Source organism: Elaeis guineensis, chromosome 2 (genome assembly GCF_000442705.2).
Source record: "Elaeis guineensis isolate ETL-2024a chromosome 2, EG11, whole genome shotgun sequence".
Lineage (NCBI taxonomy): Eukaryota > Viridiplantae > Streptophyta > Magnoliopsida > Arecales > Arecaceae > Elaeis > Elaeis guineensis.
The window spans coordinates 20,904,487-20,924,762 of record NC_025994.2 but is presented as its reverse complement, the minus strand read 5'-3'; the positions used below and the strand labels follow the sequence as shown (position 1 = coordinate 20,924,762).

At 38.4% G+C, this 20,276-nt stretch overlaps 1 protein-coding gene across 1 annotated transcript; it reads right to left on the bottom strand.

The window, feature by feature from the left end:
- Positions 1-1,031: 1,031 nt before the first annotated feature.
- On the bottom strand, positions 1,032-18,121 carry LOC105037476 (uncharacterized). The gene is given in 18 exon segments (XM_073251678.1): positions 1,032-1,173; positions 2,126-2,247; positions 4,748-4,837; positions 4,922-5,035; positions 5,274-5,387; positions 8,016-8,076; positions 8,183-8,386; positions 8,834-9,810; positions 9,887-10,015; positions 10,098-10,223; positions 10,394-10,446; positions 10,449-10,460; positions 10,606-10,714; positions 11,607-11,691; positions 11,759-11,875; positions 12,067-12,222; positions 14,539-14,668; positions 17,897-18,121. Coding segments are annotated over 16 exon segments (2,499 nt in total). The 5' UTR covers positions 14,646-14,668; positions 17,897-18,121; the 3' UTR covers positions 1,032-1,173; positions 2,126-2,202.
- Between the last annotated feature and the right edge of the window lie 2,155 nt (positions 18,122-20,276).

The following is a 20,276-nucleotide window of genomic DNA, read 5'->3' as shown; positions in this document are numbered from 1 at the left end:
TGACAGAAGCTAGAATATCTTTATAATGAAAAAGTTTAACAATACCAGAAGAAGATTGTTTTGGTAACGGAGTCACCTTGAACAGTGAGGGATTGATCTTTGAATAAATGAGCAGCAGCCTTTAACCTATACCAGAGACCTATAAGCTCAACCATAAGCACAGAACAAGGATTGATTCGATATCCCTTAGCCAAAAGCAAGATTCCATAAGCATATCTTATAATAAAATCAATTCCAGCAACATCAATTTGAACTGCAGCATCAAAATTTAAAATTAGTCCCCCAAAAGGAGGAGGTGACTCAAAAAGAGGATGATGAGAAGAAATATGTCGTGACACATGATAGTCACTCCAGAACTTTGTACGAGACTCGAAAAGGAAGCAAATCAATATAAGCCATATAGCCATCAAGCTCACGGATCAGCTGAATAAGAGCAATAAATTGCCATTGAAAAATACGAACATTACGAGCAGTCCATAAAAGCCAAGCCATATAACACATCAATACCTTAGTCCACATCCCTACTCAAGGATGAGTCAGAGATGCAACGAAAGCTGGCAAAAAATGAGGCCTTAAAAGGAAACTCATATCTCATGACAAGACAATTTCAATATGGTTGAGCAAATTGACAAGTAAGAATAACATGCTCCTCATCCTCCACAATTCCGCTACAAAGATCACGAAATATCAAAGATTGTGCAAGAATACCTCTGCGATGAAGACTAGACTTGCAAAGAAGGCAATTCCAAATAAATTTCTATGTAAAACATTTAACCCTCATAGGAACAGCTCACAATCGACTTTTAAAACACCGCCAGTAGCAACCTACATGATTCACAATTTTCATTTAAAAAAATAATAATAAATAAATTAGCATTTTTTCTTGAGAAAAATCTTGGACAGGCGTCGTGTATCAAGTCATCAGAGAAGGAAATAAATTACTATATGATAAAATATACATAACAATGAACCAACATGACATCTGCTCAACATGAACAGGAAACCAACTCGGGTCCAGTGTGCACGTTGTGCATTTGACTTGGAGCAGAAAAAAAAAAAAGGCTTGCGAAGTTTGAGATTACAAATTAAAGAAATTTTTATACACCGGAAACTCTACATCGATGAGCCGTCCCCAACCAAGTATGATGAACATTCAGCAAGGAAAGCACGTTCCTGAGCCAGCAAAAAGTGAAATTTGAATCTGTTAATAACTTTGGAAAGTTAAAACTACCAATGAGCATTCATCGAATTCAAAAGAATATGCACCAACGGTACAAACTTAGAACTTGCCTGGTCACAAGTAATGGAGATGGGAGAAAATACCATATTTATAGCGACACAATAAAATTCTAGTTCGAACAATGCAATACACTCCGATATAATGGTTAAGGGAAAATGCCAGCAGTATATCCTTTTTTTGGAAAAAAGAATCTCATCTCACGCTTCAAATCAACAAAAGCATGCACCCTTTGGCAATAAGATGAACTTGTAGTTGTCAGAACAGAGAATGCTGCATTACACATTAATTTAAAGCATGACTATAACTTGCAACTACAACTAAAATGACCAACAGGGTAAATGTAGCAGCACAACACAAAATCACATCACAAGATATTCATTGGATCTTCCAACTGCAAGTTTGCGTGGGGAATGCTATCCATCTTTTTTAGTGCAAAAAAGAGGAATGCCTTCCTCTCTCATTGGAGGTTCAACTAGCTAAGTGCAATACAGCTCCAAAGCATGCATCAACCTGAATAAATCTGAGATATAAAAGCTCCAGTACAGCGTATTTTACCGCACATCACTAAGCCTAATACATATTGTATCTGCATCTACAAGGACTTTTTGTATATTAATTCTCATGTATACTTCCCTTGTAAATGAACTGATAAGGCAGATAAGCATTGCACACTCCCAGTTCATTAGTCTTATGCTACCCACCTCTCCCCCAAAGTACATGTCAGAAACTTTCTGCTGGTTTTGTAACCTTACAAATTCAAATACCACATAACAACCAAGGAATCTTTGATATGGATCAGGCTTTAATGATGGTACAGCATTTTCAGTGCTTCTTATCTTTATAAATAACATTCATTCTTACATTTACAATGTCACGTATGCTTACCAAATTCCACATCCACTTGAACAAACTCCCGGTGCACGATCTGCCTTGAGTTAGTTGAGGAAGAGTCAAGACAACTACTACACTGTATCTCTTGGAGGTACTTCTGTACAAAGGTTATCAGCCTGCACATGCACCAAGTTTTTCTTCAACAAAGTAATCACCAACGACTTGCATAAAATCTCTCATTAAATTAGCGCAATAGAAAGGGTGGGGGAAAACTCAAAACTTAGCCAACACTTACTGATACTGTGAAGGTTGGTTCACGAATAGTGACCGTATTATAAGAGTTGGCTAGAATGACCAATTATTCATCCAACACATACACTTAGGTCTCAATTAACTTACAAATGATTCGAAATCACCGCTAATAAAAGGTATTCATAAAAAAAGAAGTGATAAAAATCAATCAGAAACGTTCATGCAAAAAAGTTGGCATATTTTAAAAATTCTCTGTGGGTAATGGGAAAGGATACCTCGATATTAGTAACATTTAATTGGGAAGTGGACACGCTTATCAAATATAGAGAACATGACAAGGTAACATACAAGCAGCAAGGAGTAAGCAGCAGTACCAAGCAAAATGAGCAATGACTCTTGGATTAATAGCGATCTCTATTTTTCAACATTCTAAGGCATACTTCTGGATCTGCCACACAAGAAATGCAAAAAATATATTATATCTTATCATTGTTAAAATAAATTGACTGTTCCCAACATAGCTGCAATTGGTTTTAAACCGCTATCACCATTGGAAACAATTTTCTAGGATCCGCAAATGTAACCTCATGATAGGTAAAACAAAATCAACAAATGGAATAAAGCACTGCATCTACTTAGTTTTGGGCAATAGCACAAAAATATCTTATATGGTTGAGGAAAACTATTTAGAGTCTTAAGGTAATAAGCCAACAAAGCATCATAAACAGGAAAGAAAATAAAATGATGCAGTCCCACTGCTTGCAAAATTGTGAATTATCTTATTTGCGACATTTGTTCATAATAATTCTATATCATTGTCTGAGAAGACTTAGTATAGATAGGCGCACCTTACCTCGCCTCAAGGCAAGGTTCTCACCAAACACCTTGTGACCAAAGGGCTAGAATACAAAGAAATATATATGTGTTGAATACCTAGCGCATTCTATATGCCATTAGGCATACACCTAGAACAAAGTGTTCTACAATAATAGGTACACATTAGAAATCAGAGATAATACCAACAAGGCAACAACAATGCTACTAAGCCTGAAACTGCTAAATTGTTACCCATCCTTCTGAACATTTATAAGACAAAGTATTATACTTTTGGAAAAAAACCTAGTGCTTAGAGACCAAATATAGATTTGTACCATGCAATGATGTACAATATGTGGTGATAGTTCACAAGATGAAAAAAGAGTAGAATAGCCCTTATTGGTGCATATTGATCCATCTTCGCCTGCACAACAGCGTGCAATAAATTTCTAGACACAAGCTGATATAGGTCAAGCAGTGTCAACTAATACATGGATATGTATGAACCTGCCTAAACTCAAATATTTCATCTAGTTGGGTTTGACTTCTAATCTACCTCTCTCTATACCTCTTAATACCTCTTCCTCAAGCCCACGGAGTTAAATTGCAATAGGATACAAAATCTGTGATTATTAGTATTGATCCCATTATTGTCTTCCTGAGACAATGACAGAAGTACAATCAGTAAATGGTTGAGGACCAATAATCCCAGTACTTCTTCAGGGAACTACTATCTAGTTTTAACAGAAAGGTAAATATGACCCTCCTCAGCAGTCAATGTAAAATATGTGTAGGTACACGGTGTTCTTTTTTTAACTATTATTGAGCTTACTCTCTGTCAATTCTTCATTAATTGAATGATTTCTGCCCACATTTGCAGCTAGATCTTTATCTTAGCATACCAAAGCCTTCATTCAACAACTAGCTGCTTTCACCTTCATGCCTCTCTTTTTGATATTGTTGCATATCCTTGTATAACAGCAGCCAAGAAGGGCATTGTAAATCCTTAATAAAGAAGAAATGGGAAATGTCTAGGTAATATTGCTCCGCTGGTTCACGTAAGCTCCTGCTATGATGTTTAAGTTTGATACTGCAGAATCTGAGATTATTCAAAAGCATGTTTTATGAGAACCAACTCCATGAACTTTAAAAAGCAAAATGTGGTTTCTACAGTCATTCATGATAAATCCTACATTCCCAAATTACAAGCCATCAGGAGACCTCTATAACCACCAAGAAGGTCCAGAATCTGCTAGATTTGTCCAAGGATCATTTATAAACATTCCCGTGCACACTACTAACAATCATTAAATAAGACTGACAAGTTCCACAATCCGGACAAATAAGCTTGAAAAAAGTTAAATCAGGTTTTACATGGATCAAAACTAACATACCATTCAATTTGGAAAGCACTAATGAAGCAGTACCAAATTTTGTAAATAGGGTTCCACGGATGCATGCATGGAGATGCACAGGGAGGAAGTTGGAGGGGGGGGTTTGGGGGGGTGGCTTCAATGAAGATCATGATAAGAGGGAAATAATAAAGAGAATCAAGGTAAAGATTCCAAGCATGGATAAACGAAATAGCAGTGAACCTAAAATTATTACCTCAAGCATATTCTCCTCAAGAAAGAAATTTGGTCCTGTGCAACTTGTGTCATGTGGGCCATCATACTGAAGAATCCTGAGCTTGCCTTCCTGTGCTTGACCATGAAATTGTCACAGTTCATATTGGAAGCTAAAGTTTCTGAAAAAATGATAATCAAATTTTTAAGCCATCACCTTAGTCCCATAAACAAGACCTCCTCCAACTGAAGGATGAAAGCATGCAACATTGACCTCATCTTCTGCACTAGGAAGAACTTTTACAAGCTCCATATCTGAAACTCTATAAACCTGGAATTAAATATTCAAAAACAGTGTAACATGGGAATGCCAAAAGTATACATGAATTTGGTATGGCTTTCATGAAAAAAAAAAAAAAAAAATCTGTATAAGTAGCTTCACAAAAGAGAAAATTATGCAACAATTACAAATATATAAAAGAATTCACATCATAGGAGAATCTTGTATTATTATTTGCAAAGGAATGGATAGTGCAAAACCAAAATACTGGTAACTGAATCATATCTACCTCCAATATTGTGTATATAGGTATTGCAGTCTCCCCATCAACAACAATGCTCCTTAGAAGCGAACTATGGCGACGACCATAAGCTAATAATATGTGTTCCGATGTAGGAGAAAACTGCATAGGAAAACATTAATCAGTGAGATAAATTTTATTGTGCAAACCAATACAAACATTCGTAATGAGAACAATGTAAAAAGGTACTAATGCCCCATGTCACAAACTTTTAATTCTATGTGTGAAACCAATAACATAGTATAATCATGTGTTTAAGTTCATTTTTGCCCAACAATGAACCATTGCATTATCACCTACACAACACTGCTTCCCAAGTTTCATGAATGAAGGCTTGGAATATCTTTTACGACTCATCCTGAAGGCTTTCAACATCAATAACAACTGCTTGGCCTGTCTTATAACAGATGACTGCCATTAGATGCAGCATCATAGAAAGCTAATAAACTGTCTAGTTGAGGTGTCATTAGAATCCAATAACTAGATTGCCAGCCAATATAAAGAAAGTCGCAAGGATCCTGCACTGGTTGAGGGATTACAACCTTCCTTCTCTGTTTGTTGTCTTCCTTTCCCCTACTACATTTACAGGTCCATTGCACCATTGATAATCTTCCTTTCACCAAAAAGGCATATACTAGTCCATTTCTGATTGATTGAGGTGGGATCGGACCTGTTAATTGACTTGCTCTCTTTCCTTACTAGAAGTCCTTTCCTCCAAAATCCATCCTGCTCTCCTTTCCAGTTTATTGAAGTGCATTGTAATGATGTGAAATGGAGGGTTGGATGTCATGTCATGGCTCTTCTGCCCAAGTCCAACATTGGTGATTTGTGGATAAAAATTATAATATTCCTTTTCTGTTTAGTTCTGCCCTTAATCATCATAGACACACACACTGGGAACATCTATGTATGCATGGTTTAGATACTTCATAACATATTACTACCTTCAAAACAGGGAGACATCTTATATTTGTGGCTATGAGTCTAGGACAGGAGCATGACACAAGTTCTTCCTCTTCCACATACAATACCACAGAGAATTGATTACATCAACTGAGTTGAGTGAAAACAACAGGGACAAGTGGCAGTAGTGGTGATCTGTAATAACTTGATCTTTCAGCAAGTTCATCTACATCAAAGAAATATACACTAATAACTGCAACGCCAGACTTTTCCATTAATACAAATGTTTTACTTGTGATACCACAAAATGTATTATATCAAGAGATTTGGATGGAGGAAATTTAAGGAGTGGACAGTGAATATTTATCCATATTTAACACACAAAAAAAAAATAAAGAACATAGATATGCAACACCTAAGCCTAAAGGATTGACACTATATGGTTCAAGATTTGCTGAACCGGTACCGCAGCCGTTTCGCCGGCCGCGGTACGGTTCAGTATGGTTTCATACCGTACCAAACCGACGATCCGAACCGGAAGAAAAAAGAGAGAAATTGAGAGAAATAAGAGAGAGAAAGAGGAAGAAAAAAAAAGGGAGGGGAAGGAGCCGGCGGGGCCACCGGACGGCCTCCGACTGGCCGCCGTGGCCGTCGGAGGCGCCGTCTACGCGCGCGGCGCCGCAGGCGTGAAACAGGGGCATCGTCCCTGTTTCGCAAATTTTTTTAAAAACATGGTTTTAAGTGAAGTCGGCAAACAATTTGCTGGCTTCACGATTTTTGTTTTTTTTAAAAAAAAATTCTTAAGTCAGCAACCCAGTTGCCGACTTCATAAGTTTAAAACAAAAAAAAAGAAAAAATCAAAACAGATGTCGTCTGTTTCGAAAAAGAAGAGGGCGGAGCCGCGAAGGGGCTTCGCGCTCCGCCCGCTCGACCGCCCTCAGGCCGTCGGCATCGGCTCGCCGGCCACCGGAAGCCTCGCAACGGAGGCACCGTCTGTCTGGTAGTTCTCCGCCCCCCCTCCGAGCGCTCTCTCTCTCTTGTTTGCTCTCTTGAAAGCCCTATCAGGCGATACGGGCTCGGAAGCCCTCCGACGACTGTAGCCGGCCACCGCCAGCCTCCGACGGCTCCCACCTCCCTCGATCGGCCTCCGATGGCTCCCACCTCCCTCCCTTCCCTCCCCTCTCTCTCTTTCTCACTTTCCGTTCTTTATTCTTCGGTACTGCCGGTGTACCGATTTTACCGGTCGAATCGTGCCGGTTCCCGCCGTCCGTACGAGATGGGATGTACCGGCCGATTCGGCACGGTATGGCAAACCTTGATATGATTTCTATACTTCTCTTTCAGGTCATCTTGGAGGTCAAAGACAGCGAAACATAATGTCTCCGGTCCTTGAAACACCTCGGTTCTCTATTAAACCAATCATGTGGGATTATATTCTTCAAATCTAAAAGGCATTGCATTGAAAGAATATATGCATTTGGTAATTTACTTTAAGCATATCTATTTTTTTTATACTCTTAATATATACTGTATATCTTATTGCCCTCCCCAGTTGACCACACTTAAATTAAATTTTTGGGCTAATTTTCTGAACTTTTCTGGTGTGGTCAAGCTGCTTTTAAGAGCATCATATGTAGGTGTCACCCAAGATAAGGCAGGAAATATATCTCAGGATATTTGACAACAAAATATACTCCTATTAGTGTGGCTTTATTCATTGACATGTATCCAATAAGCCCCCATAGAAAGCTATGGCTATTTTATCTTGAAATAAATACTCAAGGGAAGAGACAAGTATACACAAACTTGATTTCAACCGCCCCTAACCTGAATAGAAGTCAAGCAATGAGCCGCTCTGATTGCTCTTGAAGCTAGCACCATGCCGAAGCTGCAGCAAAACAGAAAATCAAACCATGATACATATATAAAACATTTTTCGGGGAAAAAGTGGTTACAAAACATAAATACCAAAAAGCAACAGGCTTCACTCTTACGTTGCCTCTTCAAGAGAATAGATGCGAAGCTCATACATAACTTGGTGAGCTGAAATTGGATGGCGTGTTGGGGATGTTGCTGCCCCTGTATTATCATGTTGCATCTGTGACTGAACCCCCGGATCACCTTCAACATGGGGCAGTAAGCATGCAACACAAGCAACCAAAAATCGGCCACAAGGAGAAAAATGGGCACCCATTTCACTGTCATTATTAAATGCAGCTAGTTATTCAAATAGAATGTAATCTATGACCAAAATCAGCAACAAGAAGTCTAAAGCTAATCTGTGCAGCTATATAAATTCACGGTTATAGTTCATTCCTATCAAAGGCCATACTGTTGTAACATGCACATATAAGCAGAAGCAACATTCATGTCATAAAATTGAGTTGGACAGACCATAATAGAAATAAAAGGAACTTGTATTTTGAGATTATCACAGTAAAACCTTATAAACTGTTATGACAAATTATAATTTCTAAGCAGAATAGATGAATTATGATGACCGAGAATAAGCACACTCATAAGAGAGAGTAGATCAATAATTCCAACATGGTACTCATGCGACTTCAATAAGAAGAAGCTAAAAAGGAGATAACAAAAGAAAAACAGGAAAATTATGACTTAGTTATCACAGATAGGAACTTCACCTGCAAAGGACAGCATGTGGTATGGTTAAACGGCATGCCTCTGGCTCTAAAGTGGCACATGGATCTTGTATATCATGTGGCCATATTCTTAGCTTCACCGTACAAGGTAGTTCAGCAGCAGCTGCTGCAGCCAACGATGTAGGAATTTCAGATTCAATACCGCTAGGACCAGGATGAGGCTCAGCTTCATCATTTTGGGCATTAAGAAATAAGGCACCTTCTCCAACAGCTGTAGAAGCCATCAAACGGGAGCGTGACCGATGCCGAGAACCAGATCGTCCGGTTACCCTAGCATGGCCATTAGTGGTTGGCATTGAAGAAGAAGCCACTAGAGCTTCCACATTACGGGTATACACTAATTCAGGTGTCAAGAAGTCAGTTCCTGTTCCGCGAACTACAGATGAATTTCCTTGGAGTGCACTATTGACAGGAATTGCTGTATGCAGGCCTGCATGAGTTTGACCCATTAACCAGCCCTGTAAAAAAGGCAGCTCCCAGCATACTGCATCACTGAAAGGAATAAATTGATGAAGTTGTCCACCATCTACACTTCTTAATAACATTTGAAGGCCGGTACTGCCTGAAGAGATTGAAGGATTGAAAGCAGAAGTGCTCTCTACACCTGGCCTTGATTGCCTCACAGGTATTCTTATAGCCATCCCATTGCAATGGAAAGTAGTTGATGGCCTGGTGTTCAAAGCATTCAAACTCTCCACCATACCAGTAGAACTTCTTTGCTGAAATCCAACAGTAGGCTGCCCTTCAGTGTTTTCTGCACTTCCCATAAAAGAATCATATGTTACTGTTTCCATTCTGGTCAGCATAGAATCAGCAACTGCATCTTCTGTCATAATATTTGTGCTAGAAATCTCTCCCAGAGATATATCCATCGGGGTCGCCAAGTTCTCATCTTGGTTTCCTATATCAACATTTCTCTGTCTTTGCTGCCCATTACCGGAGCTACTAACCCTAGGACCCTGTTGCAAAGGCATTCTTCCATTATCCATTACAAATGTTGGCCATAACAAATATGAAGAAGGTAATGAGAGGCACCTGAGCCTCCAGATGTGGATGCAGACTTGAATTAATGTTTGCAAAAAAGACAGCTGGAGGAGGATAGTGCAAATAGCCGGAAGAAGTTGCAAGTGTCAGTGGTGAGTCTGGCGAATCAAGATCATTAACCTGCAAGCCAAGCAGCTTGGATTGATGACATTGTAAAAGTAAGCAAACAATAATGCGAATATGAAGCTATAAAAAATTCCACCTCAGCTGTCAATAGAAATGGTGCTGCATGGGGATGAAAATGCACGGCCCTCAAAGAACGCCGAGTCCTCAGCACAATCACTGGGGAAGAAGCTTCTCCTCTCTTGTTGTAGTTCCATATGTATAGCTGAGAGATCATTATATTTTAGAGTTTAAACCTGAGAGATTTAAGTCTCCTGACAGCAGCAAAACCAAAACTAAAGTGCGAAGACAAAGTTTGAGCAAGATGAATGGGGAAGATAAAGTTTAAGCAAGATGAATCTCTATTATATACTTCCAAGGTCAAGAATAACTCACCTTGTGACCTGATGCTACAGCAAGAAGCTCTCCTTGGGCATGAAAAGCAATGAGGCAATTGGCCGATCTGTGAAAAGAGGCAGGGGGTCATATGTTTAATGCTCCTAAGTGATGTTGATAGTAATAGACTATATTATTAAAGTATAAAAACAATAAAAATCCTATTGCTTCAACTTGTTATATCCCAGAAGAAATTTCGCAAGAGATATTACAGAAATCGCGTGACCCAATACAATCTGCGGTATGAGCATCCCAGATACGAACTTCATGATCCAAGCTACCACTTGCAAGTATTTCTGAATACAGTGGATGGTACCTAACCTGCAGATGATCAATTAGATTAAATATATATATATATATATATATATATATATATAGTTCTAAAGATAATGACAATAGAAAAGACCCATAACTACTATGTAACTTTCTGAAACACAAAAGAAAAAGGAATGAACATTAAGAATCATCATAAGTAATGACTATGATGATGGGAAAAAGAGTTTAGCTTATTGAACCCGTTTGTAAAACAAAGATTCAAATTTGTAAATGAAAACCAGCCAACAGATAATAGTGCTATTCAAGTCTATCATATGCCATGGAAAGACATTATGCAACGTCAGATGATGACAAAAAAACCAAAGACATACGCTTGGGAAGGACATATAAAACCAAAATACCCACAATAACAGCTGAAAATAGAGTGTCAATAGTTGCTATGTCCAGGAAGCATTGATAAAAAAAAAACAAGCAATATATGAAACTAGTATGACAGCCACCCTCTGGCCTCTTCTATATGTAAAAGTGTCATAATTTTACTTTAAATGGAGTAATTTTATTGTAACTAAGAAGGCACAGATGGATAATTCATAGGATAAAATAGTGTAACAAAAATTTACCTAATAGGAGATTATGGAATATGACAGTCAAATAAGATTCATTCCAGATTCACATGCAAATTTGAAAATTCATAAAGAAAGTGCCTGCAAGCAACCATGGAACTCAGCATACTAACTTTCATAATAACAGTGAATTTCATATCTCTAGCAACATTTTTGCTGCAACTCAACTAATAAATTATAGTCGCACTCATGGCAACTATCTTTTCATCCAAGCATATGGCAAGAGCTGGATAAGGTTCCCTTCGTAGAACAATTTAATTTGTCAATATATTACAGCAAATAAACCAAGGGAGAAGAACAAAGACTAAACATACCACCCAAGGTGTTCGTCGATGACCAGTCAACACCTTCAAACAGTTTCCAGTGTGGCAGTCAATTATCTTAACAGTGTGGTCACCACTGAAACAAATTGAGTCAGTAGAATTATTGACTACAATACAGAGCTAAAGCAGCAGCATCCACTTACTGTGTGGAAGCAAGAGTTTTTCCATCAGAACTAAATGCTGCTGCAATTGTGGACCTCGGCGGTGGCAAAAGAGGACAATACTTGGCTGACAGGTGACGCAACGACTCTGCTTCAACCCTGCAAAAGCAATACATGACACAATCAGCCCTTGCCATTCTGCTTAAGGGAGGAGAAATTACCGAAACAACAAACAGATTAACAAGTCTACACTGCAGTTGAAAAAGTGATATCACTTGTAATTAGCTAACGTTTACAGAAAAAATTTGAAATCATCTATTACTAGTATACCCAGTATAATGGTGCTTTACCAAGAAATAAGAGCACGTCGTGCATCGATGGTTTCACATCTTAGCTCAAGGCAATCGGCTCTCCCCTTTGTAGCTTCACCCCACAGCCTTTTCGAGTAGCATTTTGCTCGAGGAGAGATCTCCCTCAATGCTAACAACCGATAAACATTTCTATAACTAGGAGGGGAAAAATGTAAAACCAAAAATCAATAAGTGAATGATAAACAGAACATAAATACATATATCGTCCAAATATTAGTAGGTTATTGTGCAGTGGGCAAACAACCCGATCCACATTGTCAAACCATCGAAAATCAAAGAAAAGTACAAAAAAATCATATGTCCGGGCATAAAATACAACCTTTTTTAATGAGATGGCATTGCATCTGATAAAGAGCAAATGAATAACAAGTTTACAGCAATTCAGAGTGATCTAACACCCATATTAGAAAAATTCAAAAAAAAGGGATTCAACATGGACATTTTAGGATGCAACAACCCACGTCATTGATAAATCCAGTTTGAAACTTCAAAATTTCCACACATTTCCTCTAGACTCCAAAGACTTAATTCCACAATTGCAAACTTTCCAGAGCTTCTTTCCTCACCACATGCTTATTCAATACAATTCACAATATGTCATCGCAGGCAGGTCAGGTATTCATCCACCATCGTCATGCATGAGCGTGTGTAGAGAGAGAGAACATGCTTCAGCCTCATTCAGATGATGCATGACATGCTTCTTCTTCCCACCACCTCTTCTCATTTTATAAAAAAAAAGTCTCACCCACATGGTGAAAAATTTTCTGCCTTTGTTCTTATAGATTCAAATCAGTGAATCCTTCCATCTACCATCTATATAGTAGTGTTTATGACTTCAGATAGATAAGACTGAACAATTAAACTAAACTTTCATTAATATCCCATCTAAATCCAAAACCTTAATCACTTCATAACAGCTAAAGCCTCTACAACATTTTTAAACTAACTGCAATAATTCATAGTATAATTTCTATCAGATCACTGAATATAAGGAAACAAAGACTGCTCCAGAACTAGAGCCAATGAATAAAGAGAAGAATAATCTAGAAATGTATATGATATTAATTTGCACGAAGGTTCGCCATCTCGGTACCAATACATCGGTACACGGTTCAGTATGGTATGAAACAGCATACTATTATCGGTGCGGTACAAGACAGCGTACTGAATGTCCAATCTGGTACAAGACAGCATACCAGTATGGGACCCATATGGTAGCTATGCCCTATACCGGATGGTAGAGGCAGTACAGCAAACCTTGATTTGAATTGAAATAACCTAAGAAAAGCAATCCATCAGCACATATCATATTCCAAGTGCCCTCTGAAAGAGGACATCTGAGAAGAACCAGGGAATTCCTAATCAGAGCCCCAGCCAAGTGCTGAAGACAGATTCCAGAGCTCACATATCATTTTATTTTTTGAAAGTAGAATGGCTTTATGTCCATATTTGTGGGCCTTGTTCGGCCTGGATAATCCAACTTAGGTGACTCACCTCATGGTCTTGGACTTTTAGCAGCATGGAGAGAGGGCAATCTAATCCCTTGGCCAAATCATCCCATTTCTAAGCCCCACTCATCAAGTCCTTGAGCCCATCCAAGGTAGTAGTTCGAAACAGTGAACAACCAGGCCCTTCTCAACTTTTATGTTTCCACTCTCAGCATGATGATAACATGGTATAGTATTGACTCTAACATTTCTGAACTGCTTTGTGTTGAATGACTGCACATCACCAACTCCACCGATTGCTAGTTGCAGATCTCATGGCAAATCCAAGATGGCATTGGCTCTCAACTCAACAGGATCTGTTTTTGCCAGTGGCAATCATGGGACACCAATGTCTTGGTGTAGCCCTGGAGATATAGCCTTTGTGGCCATTTCTCAGTTGGGCTGTGTGATTTGACTCTCACAGGCAGCTTGGCATTAGCCCAAGGCTGTGATGGATTGTCTGAGCACAAATTGTAATACCTGTTAAGTTACTCTTTAGCTAGCCCCATGGGATAGTGACCTAGCTGGAGATATAGCCTTTGTGGCCATTTCTCAGTAGATCTGTATGATTCGACTCTCACAGGCAGCTTGGCATTAGCCCAAGGCTGTGATGGATTGGCTGAGCACAAATTGTAATACCTGTTGAGCTACTCTTTAGCAGAAAACTGGTGAATATATAAATAAATAACATCCACCTGACCATACCAGATCTAGAACCATCTAGATTGATAAATTTCACTACAATTGACTTTCGTGAAGTTCACTTTTCAAAGTCATAGTAACCAGTCATACAATTAACCAGGCAGCATACAAACAGAATCATACACCCACACACACACCCACCCACCCACACCCACACCGGCTATACTGTCTCTGTATGTATAAAGTAGCTGGCACCCCATAAGCCAAGGATCCAAGACAGAGGAACAGATCAAACAAATTCATAACAGTTACATTCTTTTACCTGCAACTTAAGCTGGAATATAGTGAAGATTGAGAAAACGCAGGATGTGAACTAGATGATGAAGTGAATGCTGAGAACTTTGCATCATCTACCCAGGGTTGAGACATTTCATTCTTTTAATAAGCTGTTCCTGAAAATGATTACAAAGAAAACCAATACTGTCATGGTGCATGCCTCAATGCAAAAATTCAATTTAGCGTGACTTATGATTGCATTCAAAGATAAAAGAAAGGCATTGGTACATAAGGCAGTTAGTCTTGGGACATCTTACTCTCAACTTAGCAAGCTATTCATGAGCATGACAAACATAACAAGCAGCTCAAGAGCGATGCTTCATGCTCTTTAAATGCAGCATTCCTTAAATTAGCTCCAGTTCTATTGTTGACTTTTAAGGACACTGGGCACTATATCATGTACAATTATTAAAGTAAGAAAAAGGATTTTCCAATTCTGACAGGTTGCACAGAAAAGAAATTCAATTTTCCATAATCCATAATGAAAGAGAATCAGATACGTATAATCTCAAGCCTTATGGAGACCTCTTTGACCATCTCTTAGGAAGAGAAAATGAACACAACTATCAAACTGAGAAAAAGGATTACCTGAATCTAACAGGTTGAACGAAGGAAATTAAATTTCATAGCCCACAATGAAAGAGAATCAGACATGGATAATCTCAAGCCTCATAGAGACCTCTTTCACCATCTCGGAGGAAAAGGAAATGAACACTACTACTAGCTTATAAGCATCATAAAACTGAAGAAGAAGAAGAAGAAGAAGAAGAAGAAGCCCAAATACAATTAGGAAAAAAGATTTTCCAAGCTCAGATACGATCTGGATACAAGCCAAAGTTCTAAAATGTCAACTAAAGCCATTGATGGGAAAAAAGCTGTGATGGACTGCAAAAATAGATCAAAGTTTCTTATCCAGCCAAGGAAGCCCTTAATTGAAAGCAAATGATAACATGGACTTAAATAACATGGATTATTATCTGTATCAGTCTCAAGCCTTGAAATAGGTGCAAAATGATGTAGTAAGAACTAAGGTTTTAAATCTCATGGGACGAGGCCATTCCGGTTTTTCCATGAAAAGGGACGTGCCATCTCACCCCGTCCCGATACTTAGAAAAAAGAATGTCCCAAGACGTCCCAATTGAAATACTGGGACGCTAGCTGCATGGCCCTGTCCTGACATAAAGATGGTACCCTGTCCCGCAAGATATCCCACTAGGACCTAAATCCTTGATAAGAACAAAATGGATCAGAAGAGTTGGTCAAACAAAAAGACAAAAGAACCCAAGAAAATTAGTCCATCTAGGTATAATCTATGAATACAGGAGTTGGTATTAGGCTTGAATGATCCACATAGTTGAGTTGAGAAATCTACAGAATAAGAACTCACTCAATCCTAATATTTTTAATTCACAAGCAATCAAGTAATGATGATTGAATCTAAACTAAGAGTTCTACTAGGAGCTAATGATCTATTATGTCTATTGTCCAAGGGTTTATGTCCTAGCAGAATGGGGGGTGCCCCAGTTGTCCCGTCCTATTCCTGTAAGAAAATAGGATCGAGACGAGGTCAAGACTCCGAAATCCATCCATACAAAAAAGAAAAAAGATGAGAAAGAAAGGAAGATGAAAAAAGATAGAGCAAAAAGCAAAAGGAAAGAAGAAGAAAAATGAAAAAAAGAAGAGAAGAGAGAAAAAAAAGAAATGAAAGAGGGAAGAAAAGGAAAAAGAAAGAAGAAGAAAAGGAAAAAAGAAAGAAAGAAAGGGATGACAAAATGAGAAAAGGAAAGAAAGAAAAATGGAAGAAAACAAAAAAAAAAGGAACGAAAAAAAGAAGGAAAGAAAGGAAAAAAGAAAGGAGAAAGATGAAGGATATCTATTGAAATGCATGAACAGGACGGTTATCAAGATAGGACAGGACAATAGGGCAGCCTATTCAATGAAGATACCAAGACACCTCCGTTTCACGGGATTTAAAACCTTGGTCAGTTGTAGCTACTTTAACACCAAGAGGAAATTGGACCAACAAAAACAAATAAGTAAACAGTAATGGTAGGTTTCGTTGATGCAATACCCTTAATTACCGCAAGGGCCCTCCTCAGCATGTAATACCTCAATTTCAGCAGTGTAACAAGTCCTATGATTGTCTTTGTATTAATGCACGACCACATAACAGCCTAGAGGCACATCTCCACCTCATTCACTGTACTTAGACTATAACAAAGAGACCATCATAGATCCCTCGCTTCCTTAGACCCGCCATCATTTCATGTACAGAATATAAAAGAAGTTTCCAAAACAAGGGTAGAAAGTTAAAGGGTTTAAATTGACCTAGCCTGTGGTCACAAGAACTCTCTAATCTCTTGATGAATTCTTCATAAACAAATCTGAAGAGCATTTTCTTCAACATCATCTACCAAATAGACTTTCTCAGTACTTTATCGTATGTGTTTTCAAGGAAACAATATAAATGAAGTTGTCCTGAATATGGCATGCAGCACATCTATTTGGACACCAAAAATATAATAGAAACCCCTTACAACTGTTATAACAAAGGGCACAGACCAATAAGATATAAGACACAGAACTGCTGTCTCAATGTTCAGAAGTGCTTTAAACAAAAAGGAAACAGAATTTTGTGTGTGTGTGTGTGTGTGTGTGTGATAGCTCCTTAACCTGCCAACAGCAACTTTGACAGGTTAAGAATGATTATTAAGAAATACAAGGAAGATCTGGATGGCAAGGAAGTAAAGCACTTACTCTTGCAAACTTAAGGACGAGGTCACGAGAACGTGTGGAAAATGATGCGATGAGAGATAAATAGGATTATAAGACCTCAACAGCCACCCAAATCTCTGGCAAATGAGCCTTCTTCTTTGTTAAATGATACCGATTTAGTGGCAACTTAATCAACATAGGCGCTCAAACAACACAATTAGTAAGACAACCTACAAATTTGAATTTTTGATATATACAACCGAGTCGTGCCCCAACCTTCCAACTTCACGGAAAGATTATGCTATGAAAGTTTAATTGTGAACGTCAAAAAAATTCCATTGCCTGATCTCTCATTGAGATCTACCATGTCCGTGTCCATCACCACCTTGCTTATCATCAAAAAGTTCACAACTTTTATCAATACTTCCGCACTAAATTAGTTCCTCGATGAACTGGACCTCTCCAACGACAAATTACCAACCAAGATTCAATCTTTCTCAGGTTTCCACGCGAATCTAATAAAATAACGCAAAGTCCGATCTCAAATTAATGAAACGACCGAATTACACATAGAAACGCGAATCCAAACAATGATCGAGAAAAAAGCCAAGCAGAGGCAAAGAAATTACTCGAGAAATGGCGGAAATACATCAGATTGGAGGCAAAAGGCAGCGAATTCCGTTCCCTTCCCCGCCCGCAGAAATATCGCGGCGATCCGGCAGCTTCTCGACGAAGTACGGGAGGAAATGGGGATTTCTCTGAAGAGCTAGGGCTCGGGGTCTCCGGGGAACGCCGGAGGTTCCTTCAGACGCCAGAGGGACTCGTCTCGGCCGTGCGCTTCTCCGGCCTCCACCACGGCCTCGGTCGGATTTGAACGTGGAGAGAGAACGAAAACCTAATCGGCAACCTCAAGAAAATAAAAGCTAATCAAGGGATGTTAGATCCGGGTCGGGATGCATGCACCAGCGTCCACATCCGTCGGATGGAGATCGGAAGGCTTGAGGCGGTGGTACTGATAGACCTTGCCCACGTGGACGCGTCGTGGCTTCGGGGAGGACTGGGGACGCGTGCTGCTGCTCCTTCTAACGGGGCGCAAAGCCGACACGTGAGGGTGCGCGGGTTCGGGTCACCGGTCTAGGTTCTTCTCGTGGAGGATAGGTGGGCCCGGTCACCGTCGTGGGTGGAACAGACTCCGACCGGACGGCAAAAGATGGCAGCAGTTTCTACTTGGAATGGATCCCTGCGGTATTCAAAGAGCACCGCAGAGTGGTGCGCATGTATTAAGGCGTCTATCAATAGATGAATGATTATATGATATTTATTTAAATTATTTAAATATTTTTAAATTTTATTTATTTTATTTTAATATTTTAATATGTGGTCATTCGTTTAGATGTTTTCGAAGCATGCACAATATCCTACAGTATTTTTTAAGTACTGTAAAGGATTTGTTTCTTCCAAAATATCATGGCTCAGAAATTATTTTCGAAACTACCGTTCGAAGATCACGTAAGATAAATTCAAGAGTTGAATTCACAAATTTTGAATCTATGTAGACATCCTGTATGAATTTTGATATTTAAATTTGTGGATTGAACTTACGATTTAATTAAAACTAAATTCGTGGGTTCAACCCATGAATCAACCTGTATTTTTAATTTTTTTTATTTTTCTGCGACAGACGATGGGCGGACATGGAGGAGCTGCGTGGAGGTCAGAGGACGCATCAGGGGATAGGGGGTGTTGCAAGCGGGGGGAGCACGGCCGGTGGGTGATGTCAGGAGGGGAGCACGACCGGGGGTGGTGCCGAAGCAGTAGGGGGCTGCAGGGGAAGGGGAGCATAGAGCATCGACAGGCAGTGTGGCCGCAGGAGGGGAGGCACGGAGGAGTGGCGATGGCGCAGCACTGGGGGGGGAGGCGCAAAGGGGCGGTGGTGGCACGGACGGCTGGGGGGCCAGGGATGGTGCCGGGGCCCAAGGGTTTTTGGAGGAGAGGTGTTTGTTGTGGCATGCAGGGGAGGAAGGAAAAAGGAAAAAATAAAATAAAAATAAAAAATTTATTTTTAAAAAAAATATTTTTTAAATAAATAATTTAATAATAATAATAATAACAATAAGTATTAAAAAATAATAATGATAAAATATTATTTTTAAAATTATTTATAATTTATATTTTGCCAGACAGACGGTCAAGGGGCCGAGGGTGGAGCGGTCGGAGGTTGGAGGGTTGTGGCGTACAAGAAGCACTAAGGAGTGGTGGCCTACGCTTTTAAAGTTATGGTGCCAATATAGTGATGTAATAAGTAGTAAAACTCCTTTATGGCAATTATGCAGGAGGCTGCAGGAGAAGAAGAAAGAAGAAGAAAAATAATAAAATAATAAAATAATAATAAATATTAAATAATAATATTATTATTTTATTTATTTATTTATTTATTAATATCTCTGAACCATAAGCTTTTTTTAATATTATTTTTTGAAAATAATATTTTATTATTATTTTAAAAATCTATTTTTATTAAAACCTTCAAATTTTAAAAAAATATTTTAAAATAATTATTTTGTAATGAAAAAGTAGATTTTTAAATATTTTATTTTATTTTATAATATTATTTATTTTTATTTTATTTATTTTTTATTTTTTATTTTTAAAATGATAAAATTTAAAATATATATTTTTTAAAAATAATTTAGAAAAAAAAGAGTAGGTGGGCACGGAGAAGCGGCAACCAGGTGGCCACTACTCCTCCGTGCCCCCCTCAAATTTTTAAAAATTATTTTTTTAAAAAAATATTTTATTATTATTTTAAAAATCTAATTATTTTTATTATAAAAAATAATTTATTTTTAAATACTTTTAAATATTTTATTTTATTTTATTTATCATTTTTTATACTTATTATTATTTTTATTATTTTTATTAATAAATTATTAATTTTTTAAAAATATTTTTTTTAAAATAATATTTTTATTTTTTTCTTTCCTTCTCCTTCTCCCACATGCCACAACC